General features: G+C 39.8%; 1 protein-coding gene across 2 annotated transcripts in view; it reads right to left on the reverse strand.

Moving 5' to 3' along the window:
• Positions 1-3,913: 3,913 nt before the first annotated feature.
• Positions 3,914-20,869, reverse strand: part of LOC306835869 (SH3 and PX domain-containing protein 2A-like) — a 49,112-nt gene continuing 32,156 nt past the window's right edge. Inside the window, exons 8-14 of one of the 2 annotated variants that reach the window (XM_079362646.1) lie at positions 13,820-13,933; positions 11,139-11,222; positions 8,327-8,444; positions 7,898-8,226; positions 7,751-7,800; positions 7,044-7,163; positions 3,914-6,899 (exon numbers count right to left, since the gene is read on the reverse strand). In XM_079362646.1, the coding sequence (XP_079218772.1) occupies positions 4,962-6,899; positions 7,044-7,163; positions 7,751-7,800; positions 7,898-8,226; positions 8,327-8,444; positions 11,139-11,222; positions 13,820-13,933 (2,753 nt within the window). In that variant the 3' untranslated portion in view covers positions 3,914-4,961. The remainder of the gene's footprint in view (positions 6,900-7,043; positions 7,164-7,750; positions 7,801-7,897; positions 8,227-8,326; positions 8,445-11,138; positions 11,223-13,819; positions 13,934-20,869) is intronic. The other variant, XM_079362647.1, reaches the window with a different exon arrangement.

Raw genomic sequence — 20,869 nt, forward strand, 5'->3', positions numbered from 1 at the left:
CTGCAATAAATAGTTAAAACAGAATATTTCCATTTCAGTGCCACAGTCCTTATGTTGCAAACTGGAAACTGAAGTCCATCTTGCACAAAAGAAGGCAAATGTGAGAGAGCAAGTGCCATTACCTTTTTCATTACACAAATGGTTTATGTAATGTCTTAGGCAAAAAATTCAAATCGTGCAACAAAAATAAGCTATACTTAAGATGCTCAACATCCAACACGATCTCTCACCACAGTAGAATACTTGACTAAGACCCGGCCATATAGCACATGAATAACAAAGGCAAGGGCTTTTAGTAAACAGCTATAACTCACAGCAAAACTGTTTAGAGCCGAGGTATGTAGACCTGGCCAGAGTGAACATCATCTGTTATTTACTACCCTGCAGGCCTGGCTCTAATGCAGCTCTGTTTAATGCTGCACTGCAATACAGCCAATGACGTCCAGAGATGAAACAGGCGGCAGTGGCGGCCATTCATAGCCAAGTGTTCTCAGAGGTGAGTGGGAAATACACAGCCAGGTTCTATGACGGTGACATGAATACATCTTTCTGCTGTCTGTGTAGTCACAGACTTTCCACTCAGACCTCTCAGTGAACCTCCAGGCTTCTTCTGAAGGCTTAAGGGCTTGGCAGACTTGTTTGAGTTGTGTTGTGGTATCTCTTCTAGACAGCTATTTGGTCAAACAGACACTGTCAATTAAGGTATCAAATTTGTATTCCAAAAAAGTCAGACACTATCGATTTTGAATTTCAACCAGGCATCACACAGCCAGAATTGGAGTTTGTTCCACTGTTGTGGTTAAGACTTTAAGCTTTTGATGTTCAGTTTGATGTAAAATCTTTTCCTCAGTCCGACTTGCAGTGTCGAGGGACAGACTGTGAGGAGGAGTGCAATTATATGAGAAGTACTACTTTGTTCATAGTCTAAAACATCAGTTGAGGGATCTCACCCCTCTACCATCTCATTTCTTTGTTGATGGAAACAGAGGTGAAGGTTACTGGGATGCTGTGCTAAGTCTTCAATAAGAAGCTGTGTGCTGCTGCCCTCAGGAGGCCAGACACAGCTACAGCAACAATAAAGCATTAAAAAAAACATCTTTCCACGCAGTGCCTTTATGGTTTTGTGTGTGTAATAAAAATGTATGGAAAAGTGGTAATTTATACTCATAATCTCGTTTGTTTGAACCTTGAGGAAAAAGAAAGAAATATATACAAACAAATGTTGCATTGCTACAGGCTTTTATCCCTCTTTTGTTGCACACTTAGAATCAATACTAACACGTTTCTTTTTTTCAATATAAAATAAACTATTATTGCACTATTATACGATTATTGAAGAGGGGCTGTTAAAAACAACTATGTCTGCGGTCAACATCCATACCTTGGGTTAAAATACAGTTTGTGTTTTGATTTTCAAAACACAAATTGCTACAACACAACCTTCACATTCAATGTTGAAAAGGCATTTCAGAGTGCTATTCCTCTTATTTGGTACTACTGCAATGTATCTTTTTTTCTTTAGCCTATTGTACACAAACAAACATATAGACACACTTAGACACAGCCAGCAGACATGTATGTTACAAAGATGACTGACGCGCACCCATAATTTGGTTCCAAGCGAGTGAGTATAGTATCAGTGCAGAGATCCCAGTAGAGAAAGCAGCTAGTAGGATGGACATATTTCACATTAGATTCCTTTAGGCTGTAAATCATATTATATTTCAGGCTCCAAATCCAATATATCAGCAATATGCAGGGTCTGACACAAGAAAAACAACACCAGTTTTTGATATGGGGTTTCTCTGATTGTAACTGAAGGGGACGATGTTATTGGCTAAACATATTCCATACTTGTGAGCTAAACTTTTCGTTTGTCACTTGATACTAAATTAAGCAGCCCAGCAACCATGAAATAACAGCCATCTAAACTAAAGTCAAATGTGCAGATTTTCCAGAGGCAGAAGCTGCTGGAGGAGGAGGCCCATCAAAGTGAATGGGGATATCTCTGGTTCAGTGCAGTGGGTACAAAATAACAAGGAATGCCAGGCAACCAAGTGTGGTTTAATTTATTTTCAAAACAGCATCGAGCTGGTCAAACCCTATTGCCTATGCACAGATGTGGGGTTGTTCTAGATGTAAACACATTCAATATTAAGATATTTGCTTATTCAGAAAGTCTCGTATGCAACTCAGCTGAGAGGCTTACTATCAACAAAAACATTTTTTCCTCAAGCTATTTACCATGCGCCAACTTAATTTGTAATTAAATTAGCAGATCGTTACTCCTTTCTTGACTTAAAAATGATCATATAAACTCAGGCGGAGCACCACTAGACTGAACTGCACGTCAGCCTTCTGCAGTAGCCTATAGCCTCAATCTGATCCACAACAAACTTGACCAAAATTACCTTTATTGATGAAAAAATAGAAAGTCTATCAAAGACATTTTAATTTGACACTCTGATATAGCCATTTAAATCGTACGTCTAACAATGGGAGACGTAGGCGTAGACAAACGAAAACAGAAACCCAGGACCACCCAAAGCCTGCTGCTAGACAACAGATCAGGTAATGCGGATGGGCACAGACTCTGAACAACCAAGAGTGGCTTCCTTTCTCAAGCAGGTATTTGTTTGACGATCAGACACGTCTAACTCCGCGCCTTTGCAGGTAGGACGGGCAACCACACCTTTGCAGGTGAGAATGTTCTTCCGACATCACTCATACGATGTCAAGCCAATTAGCCACTAAACCGCAGAACATTGCACATTTGGATTAATTAATTAATTTACCTGCAAATGTTGCTTGGGTCTCTTCTGATTTTCATGGATCTTGAATTCAAGCAACAATTAAGTTTTTTTTTCAATTTAAATTTCTTGCAGAGGACGAATAGCGTTATTTACTTCCTGGTCCGTCACATGATGCGCACTTTCAGGCAATGAAATCGTGCATTTCAGAGCGCGCCTCTTAATTATAGAAATTGAAGGGGCTTTTTTATTTGCTCCTCCATAGGCCTGTACAAATGGCCTTTGGCAGTGTTGCGATGACAGTACAGAAAATCAGAATTTTCTTTGATTAATTGTGTTTATTTTAAACACAATAACAACAAAGTTTAGGAATAGAATCAGTACATTAGCCTAAGCAAAAGTTATTATTTTACCTCATTACGGTCAAGTCAGAGAGAAAGAAAAGTTGCAGATAAAATAGCAAACTGTATAGGCCTAACACTTGTTTGTACCAGTTCTTGGTTGTGCTAGGCGAACACAATAAAATGCATTGTTTTACCTCTTTCAAATACTGTTAAATGCCTTGTAAGGATAGGGGGAAACCAAAGTGTTCAATGTTATAGGCCTTTTTAAGCTTAAAGTTTGGAAACCTTTTTTAATTTTTCAGGATTTTCCATAAGGCTTCTGTGAAGAATAAATGTGAACATGGACTTCTGTAAGAAAGCATGAGTCATAATTATGTTGTATCTACCTAGCTCTAGCCCGCTTCATTCACAACTGTTAATATAGGCATGGCATATTTGAGCATAGTTGAGGCATTTTCTAGAGAAACTAAAATAAGATAATATTTTATTCATCAAGCGGAGAAATTTACAAGATGGCTGCTTTGATTCTAGTATTGTCTGCATAAACAAGGTATTGATGATGAAATGTGTCAAATATCTGTGTTATACTCTATATTAACCTTTATGGTTGAGCCAAATGAATGTAAGGCATTTAAAAATCATGGATCCAGAGTAATTTAAATTTAGAACTTTGTCTGGTCAGTAGGGCTATAGAAAATTAGGAATAGTAGCAGTTTAAATGTTTCAGCTTGAAGTGAGGTGGGGACAATAAGCAAAACCTGATATGTCAGCATCATTCAATATTAGTGACATAAGCATGAGTGACAGCAGAAAAGCAACAATTGTTCAAAAGTGCATTTATTTAAGTCATTCTTTTGGCACTTGAATTATTATAACTGATCACACAGTTAACAAAGAAAAACACAAGTGAGCATCCCAATAATACTGTTGCTGAAAAGTTGTCAAATTTACTGCCCAGCAGAAATTCAAAATGGTATCTTAATCAATAGAGCAGTTCTTAGAAATGTTTACGCCTTTTTGATTAAAAAAAAAAAATCTGTCTGCCTTACAAAAACAAAAAAGTAAGTAATAACAATGTTTTGAAGTACTGAATAAATATAGTTCACTAGCCTCAAGAGAATTTCAAAATGGACAATTAGGCACTGAAATGAAATCAAGAACTTTTAAGGCTTTAAGTTTCAAAGGAGATCACAAAGTATTGTTTTTACATAATGATAATCAGGGATGCTCACAAATTGTTTCATAAGGACAACATTACACAATTAAAATTATATTTCACATAAAGGTGACATACAGTATGAAGAAATAAAAAAAACATGCAAACAGACAGCACCAAGATGAGACTAGCATAAAGCAGCTTTGGCAATTTTCTTTACAAAAGTGAGGAGACAAGTTATAATTTCAACAGCTCAAGGCATCGTCAGTATAATGAATCATTTCAAACATGCAGTAAGCTTTCAATGCTTAAAAAGTTACAAAAAATACATTATCTACTTACAGAGAAAGGTTCAAGGCATAGACGCAATATGACATCTTAGTTCAAGTTAAAGGTATCCACTGTAGAAAATCATTAAATCATTCTTCCGCCCTTTGGTGTTCTCTTTGGCTGTTTCACTAAGTCCAAATATATTGCCCCTAATGCAACTTCTCAGGCACTGTATTATATAGACTTATTTTACCAGATGTCTCATTTTATTTTAAAGTCACAATGTGATCTGGCTGCTCATTTTGGCAAAGGTACCGGGTAAGATTCAAATCCTTAACTAATGTCTTTGGATGAGCCATTTTTTTTTTTGCAAAATAAATGTGTCTATTTGAGTAGTCTTTACATGTATGGCCAGAGTTCTGCCAGCTCTACATATGAGCGCTAAGGCTTCCTCTCAAGGTAATTTGAAGGAACCCATCCTTTTCTTGGTCTGCCACTGTCCAGAATCTTACAGTACCACCATCCATTGGGGTTTCTTTCCAGGACCTCCAGACTTGTTCCCTCTGGAAATCCCATGGTCTCTTCGTCGCCATGATAATCTGCAATGGAAATGTACACCTCTCTGAGGTCATTGTGGATGATATGAGGCTTTGGTTTCACTGTGGATACAGGGATTGCATTCTTCTGGGAGCTGAGGCCAAGAGATTCAGAGCTACCAGTACCAAATCTGTTCCTGTTGGGTAGTGCTATGTTGTTTGGTGCCTGGCTGCGTGGTACGGTGCCAAATGAGGCATTGCGTCTCACAGTGGGGCTGGCACGAGGATGGTCTGTAGAGTTAAGGGACTCATTTCTCCTGAGAGAGCCAACAGGGCTTGGACCATCCCTGATGGGGGCTGATATGAAGGCAGATTGAGGTCTGACAACCTGCTGCTGTTTGGTGCTATTATGCTTCCGTGAACCAAACAAGCCGGTAGGTTTGGAGAGACCACCAGGAGGCTTGGATGGGATGGGTGGGGTGACTTTTTTGAGGTTTTGGTTGATGTTGTTCAACACCTGCACCCTTTGTTCATTCTTCTCAAGGCTGTTGGACTTGCTAAGACTTTCAGGTTTAGTTGGAGTACCATCAGATTCTGTGCCTCCAGTGTCATCCTGTTGCCTGATGGGCTCCAGGTAATAAGTTGGAGCCCATCCCTCTGCACCTCCCCAGCGGATAAACCACCAGCCACTCTCCTGCTTCTCCACCACCTCCACCTCAACTCCAGCAGGAAAGCTGATCTCAGACTCTTGGACTTTCTCATAAGGATCTGTGGTGCGATAAAGGCTGGAGCCTTCCAGGTCAGAATCTCCTCTGCTGCCTTTAGAATAGATGGAGGAGAGATCTGATGTACTCTGAGAGGAGAATGAGTCTTCTGAGGAGATGACAGAAGCTGTCTCAGAGTCTTCACCTTTAGTTTTCGTTCCATTTTTCAGCTGCCCTGTTGGCCTCAGCTGTCTTCTTAAGGAGCTGATGTCCATCTTCTCTGCACTGGATGCCTTGGCTAGTTGTGGTTTAGGCCTCACCACTGGCTTTGGTTTAGAGGAAGATTTGGCGGAAGACGATGCCCTGCCTTCCTCTTGATCTTTCTTTGTTCTGGACAGATCTGGGGTGGACTCGGTGGAAGCAGATTTAGGAATGGGTGCCTCCTCAGCTTTGATTGGAAATGAGGTCCCAATGAATTCAATTTTGAACTTGTTACCTGCAGGTTTCCATCCACTTGATGTTGGGCTTGCAGCCTTGCTGGATTCAGACAAGACACTTGTCTTGGATGAGTTTGAGTCCCTGCTGCATTGCCTCTCTGGGATCTCTCTGAAAGGCCTGAAACCGTCGTTCTCATAGATACATTCTACCTCTCCTTCCATAAACCCCTCTGTTTCATGGCCATTTTCAAATGACTCACCCATCCTGAAGGAGGCATTATGGAGTGACGAAGCTGGAGAAGGTTTGGATGAAAGGTGGGATCCCTTCTCAGAGGAAGTGTCTGGATTTGGCAGATTTTTTGCACCTACCAAGTAACTTTCTCCCCTCAAAAACTCAAACTCAGACTCCAGATCCAAATCGCCAATAGCAGGAACATCATATTCTGGCTCTTCATACACTGGCCTCCCTGGAGACACAGGGGATTCTGGAGCTTCAGATCCAGGGCTGCTTGGAGGTGCAGTCTCCACTGAGTCTTGTTTTTTGACAGGAGGAGCAGGGGGGGGAACTTTCGGGCGGCAGAGAGTGCTTGTTCTTCGATTCAGGTTGGGCTTTTTACGTTTGTCAATGTAGGAGCAGGGAGCCCAACCCTCCTTCTCTCCTATCTGGACATACCACCAACCACCAGAGTTCTTCTCAATGACCTAAAACACATACAAAAATGTGTAAAATAAAGGTTCATGAATTTGATTGAGTTACTGCACTACAATGTATGATTTGATAACACAAGGGATTTAAGGTTAATTCCACAGTTTCAAGATGATCTAGTTACTGAGGGTAAAACTTACCTCGGCTTTCTGTCCTCCATTAAACGTAATACCATCAGATATACAGGACTGGAAATCTGCGATTGTGTAATACTCTGCTTCAACTGTAGGGGGCTCGGGTGGGGATGGCAACTGGAATCCCTAAGCAAATGTGAAATCGGCACCGTTAGATAAACTGTGGCTGAAGGTAACTGTGGCTGTAAGTCCAGCTTTGAGTTATTTTTGTTTTTTCTTCTTATCCCAGACTCTTATTTCACAATCTCAAATTGAACTGTAACCAATGTGCCGATAGTTTGGAAATCATTGGACTTATTGTATATACCAAAATGTACGAGTATATAGTAGTATACTTGAGATTCTCTTTGGTCTGCCACTGTGATCAGTCTTGGATACTTTTTCCACAACCTTTTTGTTTGTTGCTTAATATTTATACCCTGGAGCAAGAAATCAGCCTACAGAAACCAGGAACATGTGGAACACATTTATTTGAATAGAAATTTTGTTCGAACATTTTGCCTGACATCTCTTTAACATTATGGATTTGTCAATTTTCTTTCACCAAAAACACATTTAAAGACAGAACACTGCCATTTAAAAATGACGTCAAGGTGTGTATGAATACCACAAATTAACAAGCTCCACGATCTTTAGACATTAAGACAATTGAATGACCTGGAGGCCAGAGGGTTGTTTTCATGTACAGTAGAAGGAATACCAAACACTCTTACCAGGGTTGCATCTCTTCGAGGAGGTGGTTTTTGCCTGAGAACTGGAGAACCTGTTAAACCATTGTAGAAAAAACATACATTATGCCACAAGTAATTTACTACAACCAAGTTAGAGAACTTATAAACATTCAGAACAAAATCCCATACCAATTTCCACCCGATGAGGTGCGATACGAGCTATTGCTGGTGAGGCAGGTTCTGCTTTACTTTTTCCTTCCTGTGGGATAGTAACAGGGCTGGATTCAGAACAAGGGATTGGGGAGCTGATCTCCTTCTTGGCCACCTGGGGGCTCTCTGGGACACCTTCAGTCTGCACGTCTTTCTCACTCAAGGCTTTCTTGTTAAGAAGGTTACTGATCTCCATGATGTTTCCAATGATCTCCACTGGGCCTGTCACGTTCTTCTTACGTGGAGAGAAATCCTCCTTCATCTTCTTCAGGTAAGAAGCTGGAGCCCAGCCTTCTTTATCCTGATACCTGGAAAGTCATTTTTGAGAGATATTCTTTCTGTGATGAAATAATAATAAAAATATATATATATACTGTATATGTTTCACGCAAATGAGCCTAGGCTTACCTGATAAACCACCAGCCTTCTAAGTTCTTCTGAATGACCTCCACAATTACTCCTTTCTCGAAAGCAATTTCGTCCTTGCCCTGGCTGATGTATGGCTGCAGTGTTACATATTTTTCCTCTGCAAAAGCCAGAACAGAGAATGACAACAATGCTTAAGAGGTTATTATTGAGGGCCATGAAAACAAAATCAACATTGGAAAATCAAATAAAAAAAGAAATGGTGTACATACTTTAAATCTTTACACTAAACTTCCAATATGTATATAATGATGCTTTAGCTTTAGTTATGTACTTTAATTAAAAACAGATACCCTTATGTTTATTGACAGCACTGTTGGCCATCTGTCTATAGTTTTTGTCAAGAGATCCCAGCTAGAGAGATCAGGGACAAAAGTAGAGTTATTTCATAGTTTGTAAACTTGTTGTTTTGGGTTTCTTTTCTTTACCACAGCTCAGTAAGTAAACATTAGGGAAACAAACATCTTTGGGAGATTCCCTCTTGAAGACTGCTGTTGCTTCAATGCACATTTATATGGAACAAATGCTTTGGATTTTGTCCTTCAACATGTAAAATAAAAACATAAAAAAATGAAGGGGAATTTCCTTGTGGCCAGTGTGGAAAGAAGGAACGATCAGAACCAATAATGCTTTTGATGCATGCATTGGCATCAGTATTGTTTTCAGATGCACAAGAAAAAAAAATCCTTTCAAGCTTGGGACAAATTGAAGACTGGCAGAAAGACTGGTCAAGCCCCACATAAATATTATTTCCACAATATGATGTTGCGCTATATTAGGAAAAGTAGGACTTAGCATAAAACTTGTGGTTAAGTAAATACAGAGTACTAAACAAACGAAGGACTTTTCAGTAACCAGTGGTACTCTGATGACAAACTCAGTGAAAGCCAAACAAAAGCCAATCTTTGTGCTGTTCTTGTACCAAACAGTAACAACAAGCAGACATTTGCAGTGTGTATTTTAATATTCAAAAAGATGCCAATTCTGTTTGAGATTCTGGTTGAAGATTTGGTTGCAATGCAGCCTTTGATCGTCATCAATGATCAATCTTATCTCAATGCAACATGCTGGCATTGATTGAATCTTATATTAGATTAGACTGAAATCAACAGAACTTGATCTGATAAATTGTTATTTAAGCTACAGTAATGTTGGCCCCACCAGTTTTAGTTTGTGTCCCCATCTTTAAGTTCCTCCAAGAACCACACAAGAACCAGATTGAGTTATTGGCTTTTCTCTCTCCCCTCATTTCCTGTTATCTCGATACTGCAAGCTGTTTTGTATGCTCAAAATGTGATTATGCATAGTGCCATAGTCAAATCATTTTAATAACCAAATTGACACTAAAAGGGTATAAGCCGAGGAGAATTACAACACACGGTGCCAGCTCATGTCCTCGTAGTGTCCCTGGCCTCGTGTCTTCTCCTAACTCAGCCCTTAATTGAGAGCAGAGACTCCATGCCGATTTATGCATTCCCATGAGGCCAAGGGGCAGAGCAAAAACATAATTTCCTGTCATTATAGCAATTCCTGTCTAAACGCAGACAGCACAGGAAGGAGAGGTGTGTTCAGAAATAAAAAAAAGAACATAAAAAGTGGTTTTCTGTATACACAGGAATTAGCAGTCTAGTAACATATTTCTTTCCATTTTCTTCTACTTCACACATTTCCACTTTTGTGTCGGAGCAAAATGGGTGTGGGATGGCAATTCCCTTTGCTTGCAAAAACTACAGAAGACTCCACGGTAAAGGATATTTCCGTACTCTTCATTTTCCTCTTGCCTGCTTCTTCCGGCCCCTTTGTGTCGGGGCTGGTAAAATGTTTTCCTCTCACCAGCCTCCCTCAAACAATATCCAGCAGTTCAATGAAGGGAAACTCTGAATCAGATGTTATGTTAACCACAACATGCATCGCCTGCATCAGAGCTATAAATTATTCTTGCAGACTCAGCAAAATATTGTTGGGTTGTTGTTTTTTTTACACAAAGCTGATTTTCAGACCTAGCCTGGAAACATCTCTCTCTCTCTCTCTCTCTCTCCCTCTCTCACTCCACTCCAGAGAGCAGCATTCACTGCCAAGAGCAAAGTTTGGGCTGAACTCAACAGCCTATCCTCCTCTGTCAGGCCTCCAAATGCTTCTCCATGGTCTTTGTTAGCAGAACATGTGAATGTCTGTGATTAGAAATAAGATGTATTTATATGTGGGAATGCAATAATGCTCTTTGTTTATCTTAAAGGTCACTACCTGCAACACAATGGGATACATGGCTGTTTATAAAACACTTAGGTAGAAAACACAATCAAGACAAAACTACATCCATGTTTCCCTTGCTCATAAAAAAAGCAAAATTTGGCTCAAACATTCACTATGAAAAATTCCTAAGACCATTACGCAACAACTTTCAGGCGAATGGGTAACTTTTTTTTTTTTTTGCTATGATTCTGTGAGGATTGGTTTTGGCACACAGTGTTAAGCAACTATTGAAAAACGCTTACATGAAGCATTTTTTGTCAGGGTTGCGTCAATCACATGCACATAAAAGTTGCTGATTTCATCTATGCTTCCAGATTAATTTCACTTTAACCTCAGTTAGTGGTTAGTTGTGTTGGGTTTGTGGCGCATGATAAATGCATCTGCTGGAAGATGACACAGGATAATAAAACATGTAGATGAGGAGAGGAACAAGATGAGCTGTGTGATAAGAGACACTAAGTAAAGTCAGAGTGAGGAGAGGGAACACAAAGGAAGGGAGGAAGGGAGGTGGGGGCGTAATGCTGCATCTGTCTCAGTTCACCTCGGCTCTGCTGCCTGCTGATCACGCCCCCCAACGTCCATCTCCGGTCCAGCCTCTTCAGATGAGCCTTATGTCGCTTAGTAACTGACAGACACATGTGGTGACCAGACGGTAAACACACAAACAAACAAACATGGGAGACATGAAGAGCAAGCACAAAGTGTTACACAAACAGACTGCACACAAATGACATGGATCCACAAAGAGAGCCCCATTATTAGCTACATGTAGGACATTAAAACAAGACCACAAAGCAAAAACATGTTGGACAGTTAGTGTGGATGGATGGATGGAGGTTACAGAGGAAGTGTTAAAACCAAGACATCTTCTCTGTGGCTTGTAATTAGGATGTCGTTAGCAGGATTTTCCCATCCTGTTGTGTTAGAGCATCTGGGACACACATTGCCGCTGCAGGAATGCTTTCCAATTAATGGAGCAGCTGACAGTGCCTGCTGGTTGAAGCTATGAGCCTGGGGTCTGGGGGGTCTCTTCTTTTTTTGTAGTTAAAACACTGGAAATGGAAAATGTCTCTACAAACAGCTTGAACTTCAGGAGAAAAAAAGTAGATCTTTCTTCTAACACATTTTTACATCTTCTTAAGTGTTGGTAATATCAGACAGAATCTGAGAGACAAGTTGTAATTTAAAACTTTAGTTAGTTGGTTGTATGATAAGCTTTAATAAATACTGTAATTCAATTTGACTGTGAATGACAGAAATGTTCAGATAGAGAAGTTTGACAATTTTGGAAATATGTTCCTTATTTGGCCTAGAGGTACATCCGTCTGTGAATATCAAACAACAGTTAGCTTAGCTTAGTGCAAACAATGGAAATAGGGAGAAACTAAAAGCCTGGTACTCTCCAAAGGCCACAGAAGAGTCCTTAAATGTTACAGCTTGACCCCTTTAATATAAATATAATACTAAAACTGGTGCCTAAGAAAAAAGAACACTGTGGTTGATATGTTTCTGCAAAATTTATAGACATAAAAGGGGCTTCTAGGCTGATTTTGTTTTCATTTAACAACTTTTTTTTAATATTTATGTGAAACTATGCTAACAAGCTGCCCACTTAGTGGCATGTAGACAGTAAAGTGGTACAGACCTACTTATCTAACACTCTGCCAGGAAGCCATTTAATTAGGAAATTTCATTTCCCAAAACCTCCAACCCTTTCCTCAAGTAATTTGTCAATTTTTTGGATGAAAATGCAACCAAAACAAGACACAGGGGCTTTTTGGGGGGAGTTGTATTGTACTCCCATCTAGAGCTTTCAAAGCCTTTAACACAGAGCTTTCATAATCTCTTTACAAAGTTTTTTTTTCTTTTCAGAAATATTGGTGTTTTCTGTAACAATTTGATGACACAGAAAGCTGAAGACCACAGGACTGACAGAGTTGCTTTATGAGTTTCATGCCATTCCCATGACTGACTACACACATAAACACTAATTACAATGACAGATAGTGCTTTGCTCAAACTCCCTGGCAGCAAACTCCAGCTGCAGATAGCATCGTTTGGTGAGGATGTTAGCGTTTAGCCATACAGTTGAAACAGTATGTTGTAATCCTTGGTTGATTTATATACATTCAATAAATCCCAATCTGGAGATAAAGACATTGTAACGCCTTTAAAATGTTGCGAAATAGTAACAGGGTTAAACCTCATGTAATCTCCTTCTAGATCCATCATCGTTGTTACAGTTTAGAGCAATTCTACAGCAAAAGACATTTTGGCTAGACTGTTGGAAAATCCTGATGTTTGTTTGGAAGTGTAACACACAGCTTAATGATTTCCGTGCCTACAGTTCGTTGGGTTTTTTCCTCGAACGCGATGTTGCAAAATGCGGCACCACCTGTCAAAAATGTCAAAAGTCAAACTATGACAGTTCTATTGACAACCCTTGAAGAATGACAACTTGAGCTGATTTTTGATGTCTTACAGGCATATCATCATATGGCAGGATTGGACGCTTGCCTCAACTTCACATGTGTCTGCATTGGATTCTGGCAAACTGGACTCTACATATGCATGTTTCTTATCAGGGTTTTGGATCCCTCTACGACTCTCGTGAAACTCAACACTAACACTCCTCTACCATACTGTCACTTATCAGCGATCCACAATGATAAGCAGACATTGCGGGAAATAGCGTAACTCATGTCAGAGCTTGCTTTCATTTATGATAATCAAGATTTAAAGAGCACCGCTCGTGTCATATTCTCCTGATTTTCTTCCTTGCTGCAGATCAAAACACACGTCTCTTTCATAAACTTCAGACAGAGGTCACGTTACCTCATTTTGCGCTGCATCAGTGCATTACTGTTCAATTCAATTAAAAAAAAACTTTATTTGTCCCCGGGGAGGGACTCAAATACAGCACATCACACCAGTGGTTGTGGTGTGGTCCTGGCTCTTCTCCTTGCTGTTTACCCAGGTTTGAAGCTACACTCTGTTCACGTGTGCTTATAATGGCAGGCAGACACAGAGAGGTTTTCAGTCTAGACTAGCGCCAGCAGAGGTGAAGTAGGGAAAATGTGCTCCATTTTGTCACAGATCAAAGACTGCGAATGAGGGAGCAGGGGTGGTATACGTGTGTGGGTGTCCAACAGAGTATGAGAGGTTGTGTTTGAGTTTGTGTGTACGGGTGGTCAGAGGCAGGAAAGATTTTCAGTCACTTACCTTCCCCAGCTTTTGAAGCGCCCAGTTCCAAGTCGTCCCGTGTACCACTGTGTGTGTTGAGATAGGTGGCAGGGACCCAACCCTGCTCCTCCGCTGTGCTGACAAACCACCAGCCTGTGGAAACAGACAGAGGCTGAAAACCACAAGAACTATGAAGGATGCTTAACAAACAAGTCACACAATGTGTTACACAGCACTATACAGTACTCTAAAGGCTTAACTCTGAGACCAACAAGGATGAATTTTGGTCTGTGATTAGAGAAAGTAGGAAATTAACTTTTCTGATCTTCATCTATTCTGGCTTTTCTCCCATTGATCATCTTATTGCACAGGGATGAGCAAAAAAAGAATATCATCATAAGAAATTCAATAGTTCTGTAATTATAATCAAGGCCCAAACATCAGAGAGAACACCGCCTGGCTTATGCATGACATGAGAAGAATTGACCTGTGTTTCATCTGGATTAGTCAGGATTTTATTGGCCAGGAAACTATAGAAATCTATGTCCCAGCCAAAATAGCCATTTGCAATTTTCAAGCTGATTTGAATGCTCTGGGGATGACAGCATTTTTCTGCACGCCACTTTCCTCAGCTGGAAAGGTGCACACTTAAAGTAGTGTTTCAGTTTCGAAAAATCTGAACTTCATAAATTGAGTGGAGAGCACAGATCCATTGTGTCTTATACGCTGTGACAGTCTATCTTTCAAATATATAGTGTACATAAGTCCATAATGTTGTCACTCTCGCTAAACCATTTCCATGCATATTTCACATAAATCGTGGCTCCTTTGTGCGACCTTTCAGCAACTCTTTACAGAACAGCTAAGTGACAAAGCTGGCACAGAATCTGCTGTATGGAAATGCCATATGTAGGCTATCTGTTGTAGTAACAGGGAAACAATATGGTTGACAGCTGTCAGGACAGCCCATAAAGGAGGAGAGGAGTGTTCCATCACACTTTCACAGCTGCTCCAAAACACCCCATGCACATTTTCCGTATAGAAATTCTGTGCTTTAGGAGTGGTGCAGTTGTACATAATTAATAGAAAGAACAAGGAATGATGTAGCGTGATAGACATGAACACAGAGAAGACGTATTACCTAATTAACGAGATGGTTAAAGGATGAGGCAAAATGATTGGATGCTAATGTGCAAAATATATTGTAGACACCAATATTAGGCAGTCATGATTCATCTGCACTGAGTGAAATATGATGTAATTAAATCCTCAGTTTTGCAGTCATGCATCTCAATTAGACAGGCAGCAATTACAGGCCGCTGTAAATGAGGAGACGTTACAACTGGTGTTTGAGATAAAAGGAAAGTACACAAGGAGACTTTCTGCGTCAACACTTAAGATGTATTTCATTTCATAATGTTGCAGCTTTTAATTTATTTTGTGAAGTCTGAGTTTGAGACAAATGACTGCCCTCGAGGCATATGACAGCATCTTCTCTCCATCAACACTTATTCAATTCCTCAACCTTTTGGCTGTTACCTTTTAGAAACATCACAGCTTTTACTTCAATTCCTTTATCCCTCCAAGGATGGATTAGGATCTGTTAGGATCAGGTCCAGCTTGACAGCAGCTGAATAAATACTTAGCTTGACCTCTTTATTAAGACACTGATTGGAGGACCGGCATGGCAGCGACAAAGACATATGTGGTGCGCCACAGGAGGGCTAAAACAAAGTGGCTTGCTCAACAAAAAGCAAGAAGTAAATGTTTCTCTGAGAAATTGATCTCCCTTTCAGTAATGACTTAAGATTACTAAATGACATCGCGTCCACACGCCTATCTGCTGAAGGAACGTAAAAAGGGCAGTGCAGACATTCTGCTTACAGACTAAATGAACGACTTGCCACAGAAACTCTGTCACTGCTTTTCCATTACTTACACATGTAATCAACGTGAGGGGTGATTTATTGAATTTATTTGCTGAGCTGCAAGGCGAAAACATCATCAGCCTTACAGCGGGATATTTTGCATAGTAAGGGTGGGTCCAGTTAGGAGGAGGCTGTTATTGTTTGACTCGGAGCAACATGCTGGTTTTGGCTCTGGAATGAAACTAACCATGCAATGTGTTAAGTCTTTGCACCAAAGCATCAGCTTAAACAAAACCTCATGCCAATAAATTAGTCAGAGCAGCAAGCGACAACAAAAAAATAATGAAAGCATCTATATCATAGAGAGTTTGTATTTCCAAAGTGGGTTTAAAAGCTTTCCGAAAGATCTTAATGTTCTTATATTAATTACATGGACATCACATCTTAAATTACTTCATTACACCAACTTGTGCAATATTTCATAAAGTAATTGAAAACATCTGACTTCATCTAATGTGTGTGGTTTAATGAGCAGTAAAGGGCAACATCAACTACACTACTGGTGTATTGAATTAAATTGATCATTACAGAAGAAAGGTCAGCCTGGCAGGCGTAAAAAGACCTGCGTCAACTCAAAATAGAAACAATCCTCGTGTCTGAAATTAATCGTTTTCACACCGACGTCGATTATAAGGGAATGTCGTTTCACCTCAACAACCTGCCACTTACAGAAATGTAAGCAAATATAAAAGTAGGGGGACAGGAGAGTGCTTGGCTGTAAGTCAGAATATACATACTCAGGGAAGACATACAGTCATTTTAATAGGGCCTGAGCAAATATATAGTGTTATTAATGGCCAGGGCTGCACTGCCTGTTTCTTTAACCATCCTTGCAAATGGCAGGTGCTGAGGCTGAGGTCACTGAACCTCAAAAAAAACAATAAAAAGACCTTTAAAAACATTACACACGTGCTGGTTCCAGACCAGTGCAGGTTGTTTATCAGATGGGTTGTGATTACATGAAATTCATAGGGAGAAAAAAAAACACTTAAACATGAAAACCTGCTTCACGTCATTAATTATGTACATTCAAAGAATGGGCTCAAATCAATCATGCACAAACACATGCTCCAAAGAGGAAAAAAAATGAAAAAAAACCTAACATTTAGAAACCATGTGTGAGAAATCAACTCATCCAATCTATAGTGTTCACATTATTGTACCTTTTACAATGAACATTTTCTCTGGACTATTTTATAATACAGCCTGGGAGGGGAATGGGATTTTTAAGCGTTTGAATATTTGACAGTTACCATCTTTACATTCTTTAAAATGAAACTTATATTAGTCTGAGGTCACTGTAGAAGAAAACAGCTCTTTTGTTAGCGCCACAACAGCAGCTTTGCACAAAGTGGAAATGAGTCCAGCTGAGTGAAAAGTGAAGAGTGACTGAAAGTATGGATACATCTGCTGAAAAGCAAACTGAAAGGTCATGGAAACAAGATTAGAAGGAAAATGTGTTCTTACTTTTCTGATGGTAGGGATTATGTGTGCTGAAGTGGGACGAGTAAAGGTGAAGGAAGCAGACGTCAGGAAATGTGTGTGTGGGTGGGTTGGTGTGTTAGTATGTGTACTTGTGTATCTGTGCATTTGTCTGATTTTGGTGCAGACGTGCAGAAGAACACCTGTACCTTTCGATGTTCTTTTTCTCCTCTTTTAACTTTTTATCAGCCTGCATCATTGGCATTGCCGTCTACTCAAGGCCGAGCTCAATCCCAGAATCTGCTTCAGAGTTTTAACCACAAAGTGGGAAAAAAAGAACAGCCAAATGCTGACTGGCAATACTCTTAACAATATTCACTACAACTGTAGCTACTTAGTCAACAGCCTGAGTAAATCTCAAAGCTTTTAGAACGTTTGAGCAGAAAATAGCTTTGTAATTACCACCATTATGGAGTCAGTGGTTACATAAGACAATAGCTAAACCCACCACAACGCTGTGGTGGAAGTCTCACATAACATCATCACGCTGCAGGATCGGGACCACAGATATCAACCTCAAACGTCACAGTCTTTGACAGGAAGAAGAAACCAAACAGTTGGTTTTGACAACATTATTGTTGAACTAAAATGACATCGTGAAAACTGGAGGGTTTTTTTTTTTTTTTTTTTAAAAAAGGGGACACTTTGTAACTCAACTTGAACACTGTGAGGCGCAAAACCCTGCTCATATCAGGTTCATATTTGTTTGTTCCCAAACATTTCTGTAATTAAAAAACAAACAAACAAGGAGGTCATGATAATTTAGATAACATTTAAGGTATGATACGTAGAATTGTATTAGATTGTTTACATTAAAATATCTAAATCATTTTAAAAATGACTATAGTTATGATACAGTATATAGTAGATATTGTTATTGAATACTACATTTACCTCAAATATTTCCAACAGTTATCAAAGCCAGAAAAATCTTTAACTTTATAGTTGTAATGGCACGTGTCTTGACGTGGTAGGCACCTTGAGAGAGTCGCCATGATGCACAGGACCTTTTATCGTTGCCTTGTCGAAGACCGCTACATACGGTAAGAAAGTGGGAACTGCTACTCAAAATGGGCGTGCACTTAATAAACACATGCAGATTCAGATAAAACATTCCAGATATTTTGTAAAACAAGCTTATTCTTTCCTTGCAGAGAGTAAGTTGAGAAGTCAGTGTGATGATATGATCATACCTGTCTTAACATGCTGTAAATCAAGTCGGCTTGACTTACAAAAACGACTGTGAATAGATGGAAACAGCTAGCCTGGCTGGCACTATTCGAAGCTTTTGTAACATGCATTTATCTCAAAACTAGGTTGTATCTTTTATTTTTATCAACAAACCGTTCGTAAATGTTGAGCTCTCGAGGTGCTGAAAGAGCAAGGCTAGCTGTTCCCCTCTGATATTACTCTTTGTGCTAAGCTGAGCTGACCAGCTGCTGGCTATAACTTCCTGTTAGAAAGACATATGTGATAGGTATTTACCTTTTCATATAACGCTCTTGTTTTTCCACACGTGTAATACAATCCTTTACCCAGCTATGAACAATGCTTCGTATGAACCAACTGATTGTGTCATGTTATAGTTATTCAAGTTTGCAGCCATTTGACAATGCCAGATGGGGAAAAAAAGCTGCTGAGGCAGTTTTTTCACATGTAAACAGATGCTTGCTGGAACCTTTTAATAGAGCTCTACTAATAGTCTCACTTAACCTGTAATTTACCTTTGTGAGTGCTGCTACAGTGGACATACAGTACATATGGTGAGAGTGAGCAGCACTTCTGAGCGTCTCTTCGTGTCTCTCGTACACTATCTGCCATCTGGAAACTCTATCAGCTTTCAGGGCTGAGCTTCATTTTTTACTGTGATCAACAACAGATTCTCAACTGCAACAAGACACTAGATTTATGCCATTTGGGCTTTTTTGCCTGAGGTGGCTGGATAACCTATAAAACATAGATACAGTACATCAATCTGTGCCTGCAATCAATCAAGTCTAATGCCTTAGAAAATCTATACATAATATTGTGTGACACATCAGTATTGCCCAATGTTTTTCTCATGCCTATGCATTTTATTATCAAGAGTAACAAAGCCTTAACTGTACTTAATTACAAAGTCAACTTTGTTTGGTTCTTTGGAGGCATTCTGTTCTCTTCATCCAGCATGAATATAAGAACCACAGATTCAGCAGCACAAGGAAAGCTTTTTCCCCCTGTCCTGAAACGATGAGGAATGCAGTGGCTCAGCAGTCCTGCAGTTATCCGACACCACTGTTGAGTGCACCAGGAGAAAACCCCATTCATTTCCAGCTTCTGTATTCGTATAACAGTGTATCCAGTATCAAAGCACAAGGGGGCGGCAGGTATACAGTCCAACACACACACATCCAGTTTTCATAAAAACACTGGGTTTCCATTTCACGAGTGGGTCTTGTTGGATAAGGGCTGCGGGGGTTGAAAATGGCACAAGATGACTTTCAAGAGCTGATGTTGACCTAAGCAATAACCTCGTCTCCCTCCCAGCCTCTGAATGGAGCCCCTCATGGTCTGAACGAAGCCAATTCACCATTTGTGTGCTCTCGAGGCTCCCCTGGTTTGAAGACACAGCAGTCCTTGAGGGTCTCTAAGCCCACACCTTCAACTACTGGTTTAAATCAATGGTCAATTCTTAAGAGTGAGATAGAGGGCCGTCTATTTAGCTCAACAGACTGATTTCCATACACTATTTTAAGCACTATTTTCCTGCACTGCTCTGAGGCACACGTCTTAGGGCCAACCACAAACCTTCCATTCGAGTTTCCATATCTTAAAACACAGAATAAGGTTATTTTCTTGAGACACTCATTTGTACTTCCTCTGGTAAGCTGAGAGAAGGCAGAGGATGGGGATTACTAGGAGTGGATAATGTGTCTTCCATCTGCTGTTGCACCATTTCAGCTTAAGATATTTAGCACTTGGAAGCTTTTCTGTATCATGTCTTTTGTGGTTTATTGACAAGAATTATATCTTTTATACAAGGAAACATGTTCTTGCTTGAACAGCACAAACCAAATTGGGGAACTGAAAAATTGAGCTCTTGCAGTGCTCAACATTGACCTTGTCTGAAATCCTCCTGCATATCAGTTCAACTCTTGGCCAGTGGACACGGTGCTTTGAGGAACCACTACAACTAGGAACAAGGCAGCACATCTTTTGGAGTAATTTTCGAGGTACAGAGGAAAGTCAGCTGTCATTATAATCAATTGTAACCTATGCAGAAGGAATATGAAATCTGTGAGTGTGTCAAAGATTTGTTGACATTTCATTTCTGCTAATGGCCCTGCGGTATAGGTAAAGGCAGAGTCCACCGATGTCATCAGGATAACTCATCAGGCCACTATTAATGTCTGCCAAATTCCATTACAATCCATGAAATAGTTAGTGAGAGAGTTAAATAAAAAAGAGGACCAAAGAGTCTAAACAAAGATACATGCTGCTAGTTGGACTAAAGACAATTTAAACTAGAGTTTTGACCAATTACTGAATATCAATGCCAAAGTAATATGACTTAACTAATCTGTAATGTATTTCCATTATACAGATTTATAGACCATTTTAAGTTCAACAAGTGAAAATCCAGTTTCTGGAGAACATAGGTATACGTAAGCCTCCCTAAATGTTAAGCTCCTGCTGGGCC

Source organism: Symphodus melops, assembly GCF_947650265.1.
Source record: "Symphodus melops genome assembly, chromosome: 15".
Taxonomy (NCBI): Eukaryota; Metazoa; Chordata; class Actinopteri; order Labriformes; family Labridae; genus Symphodus; species Symphodus melops.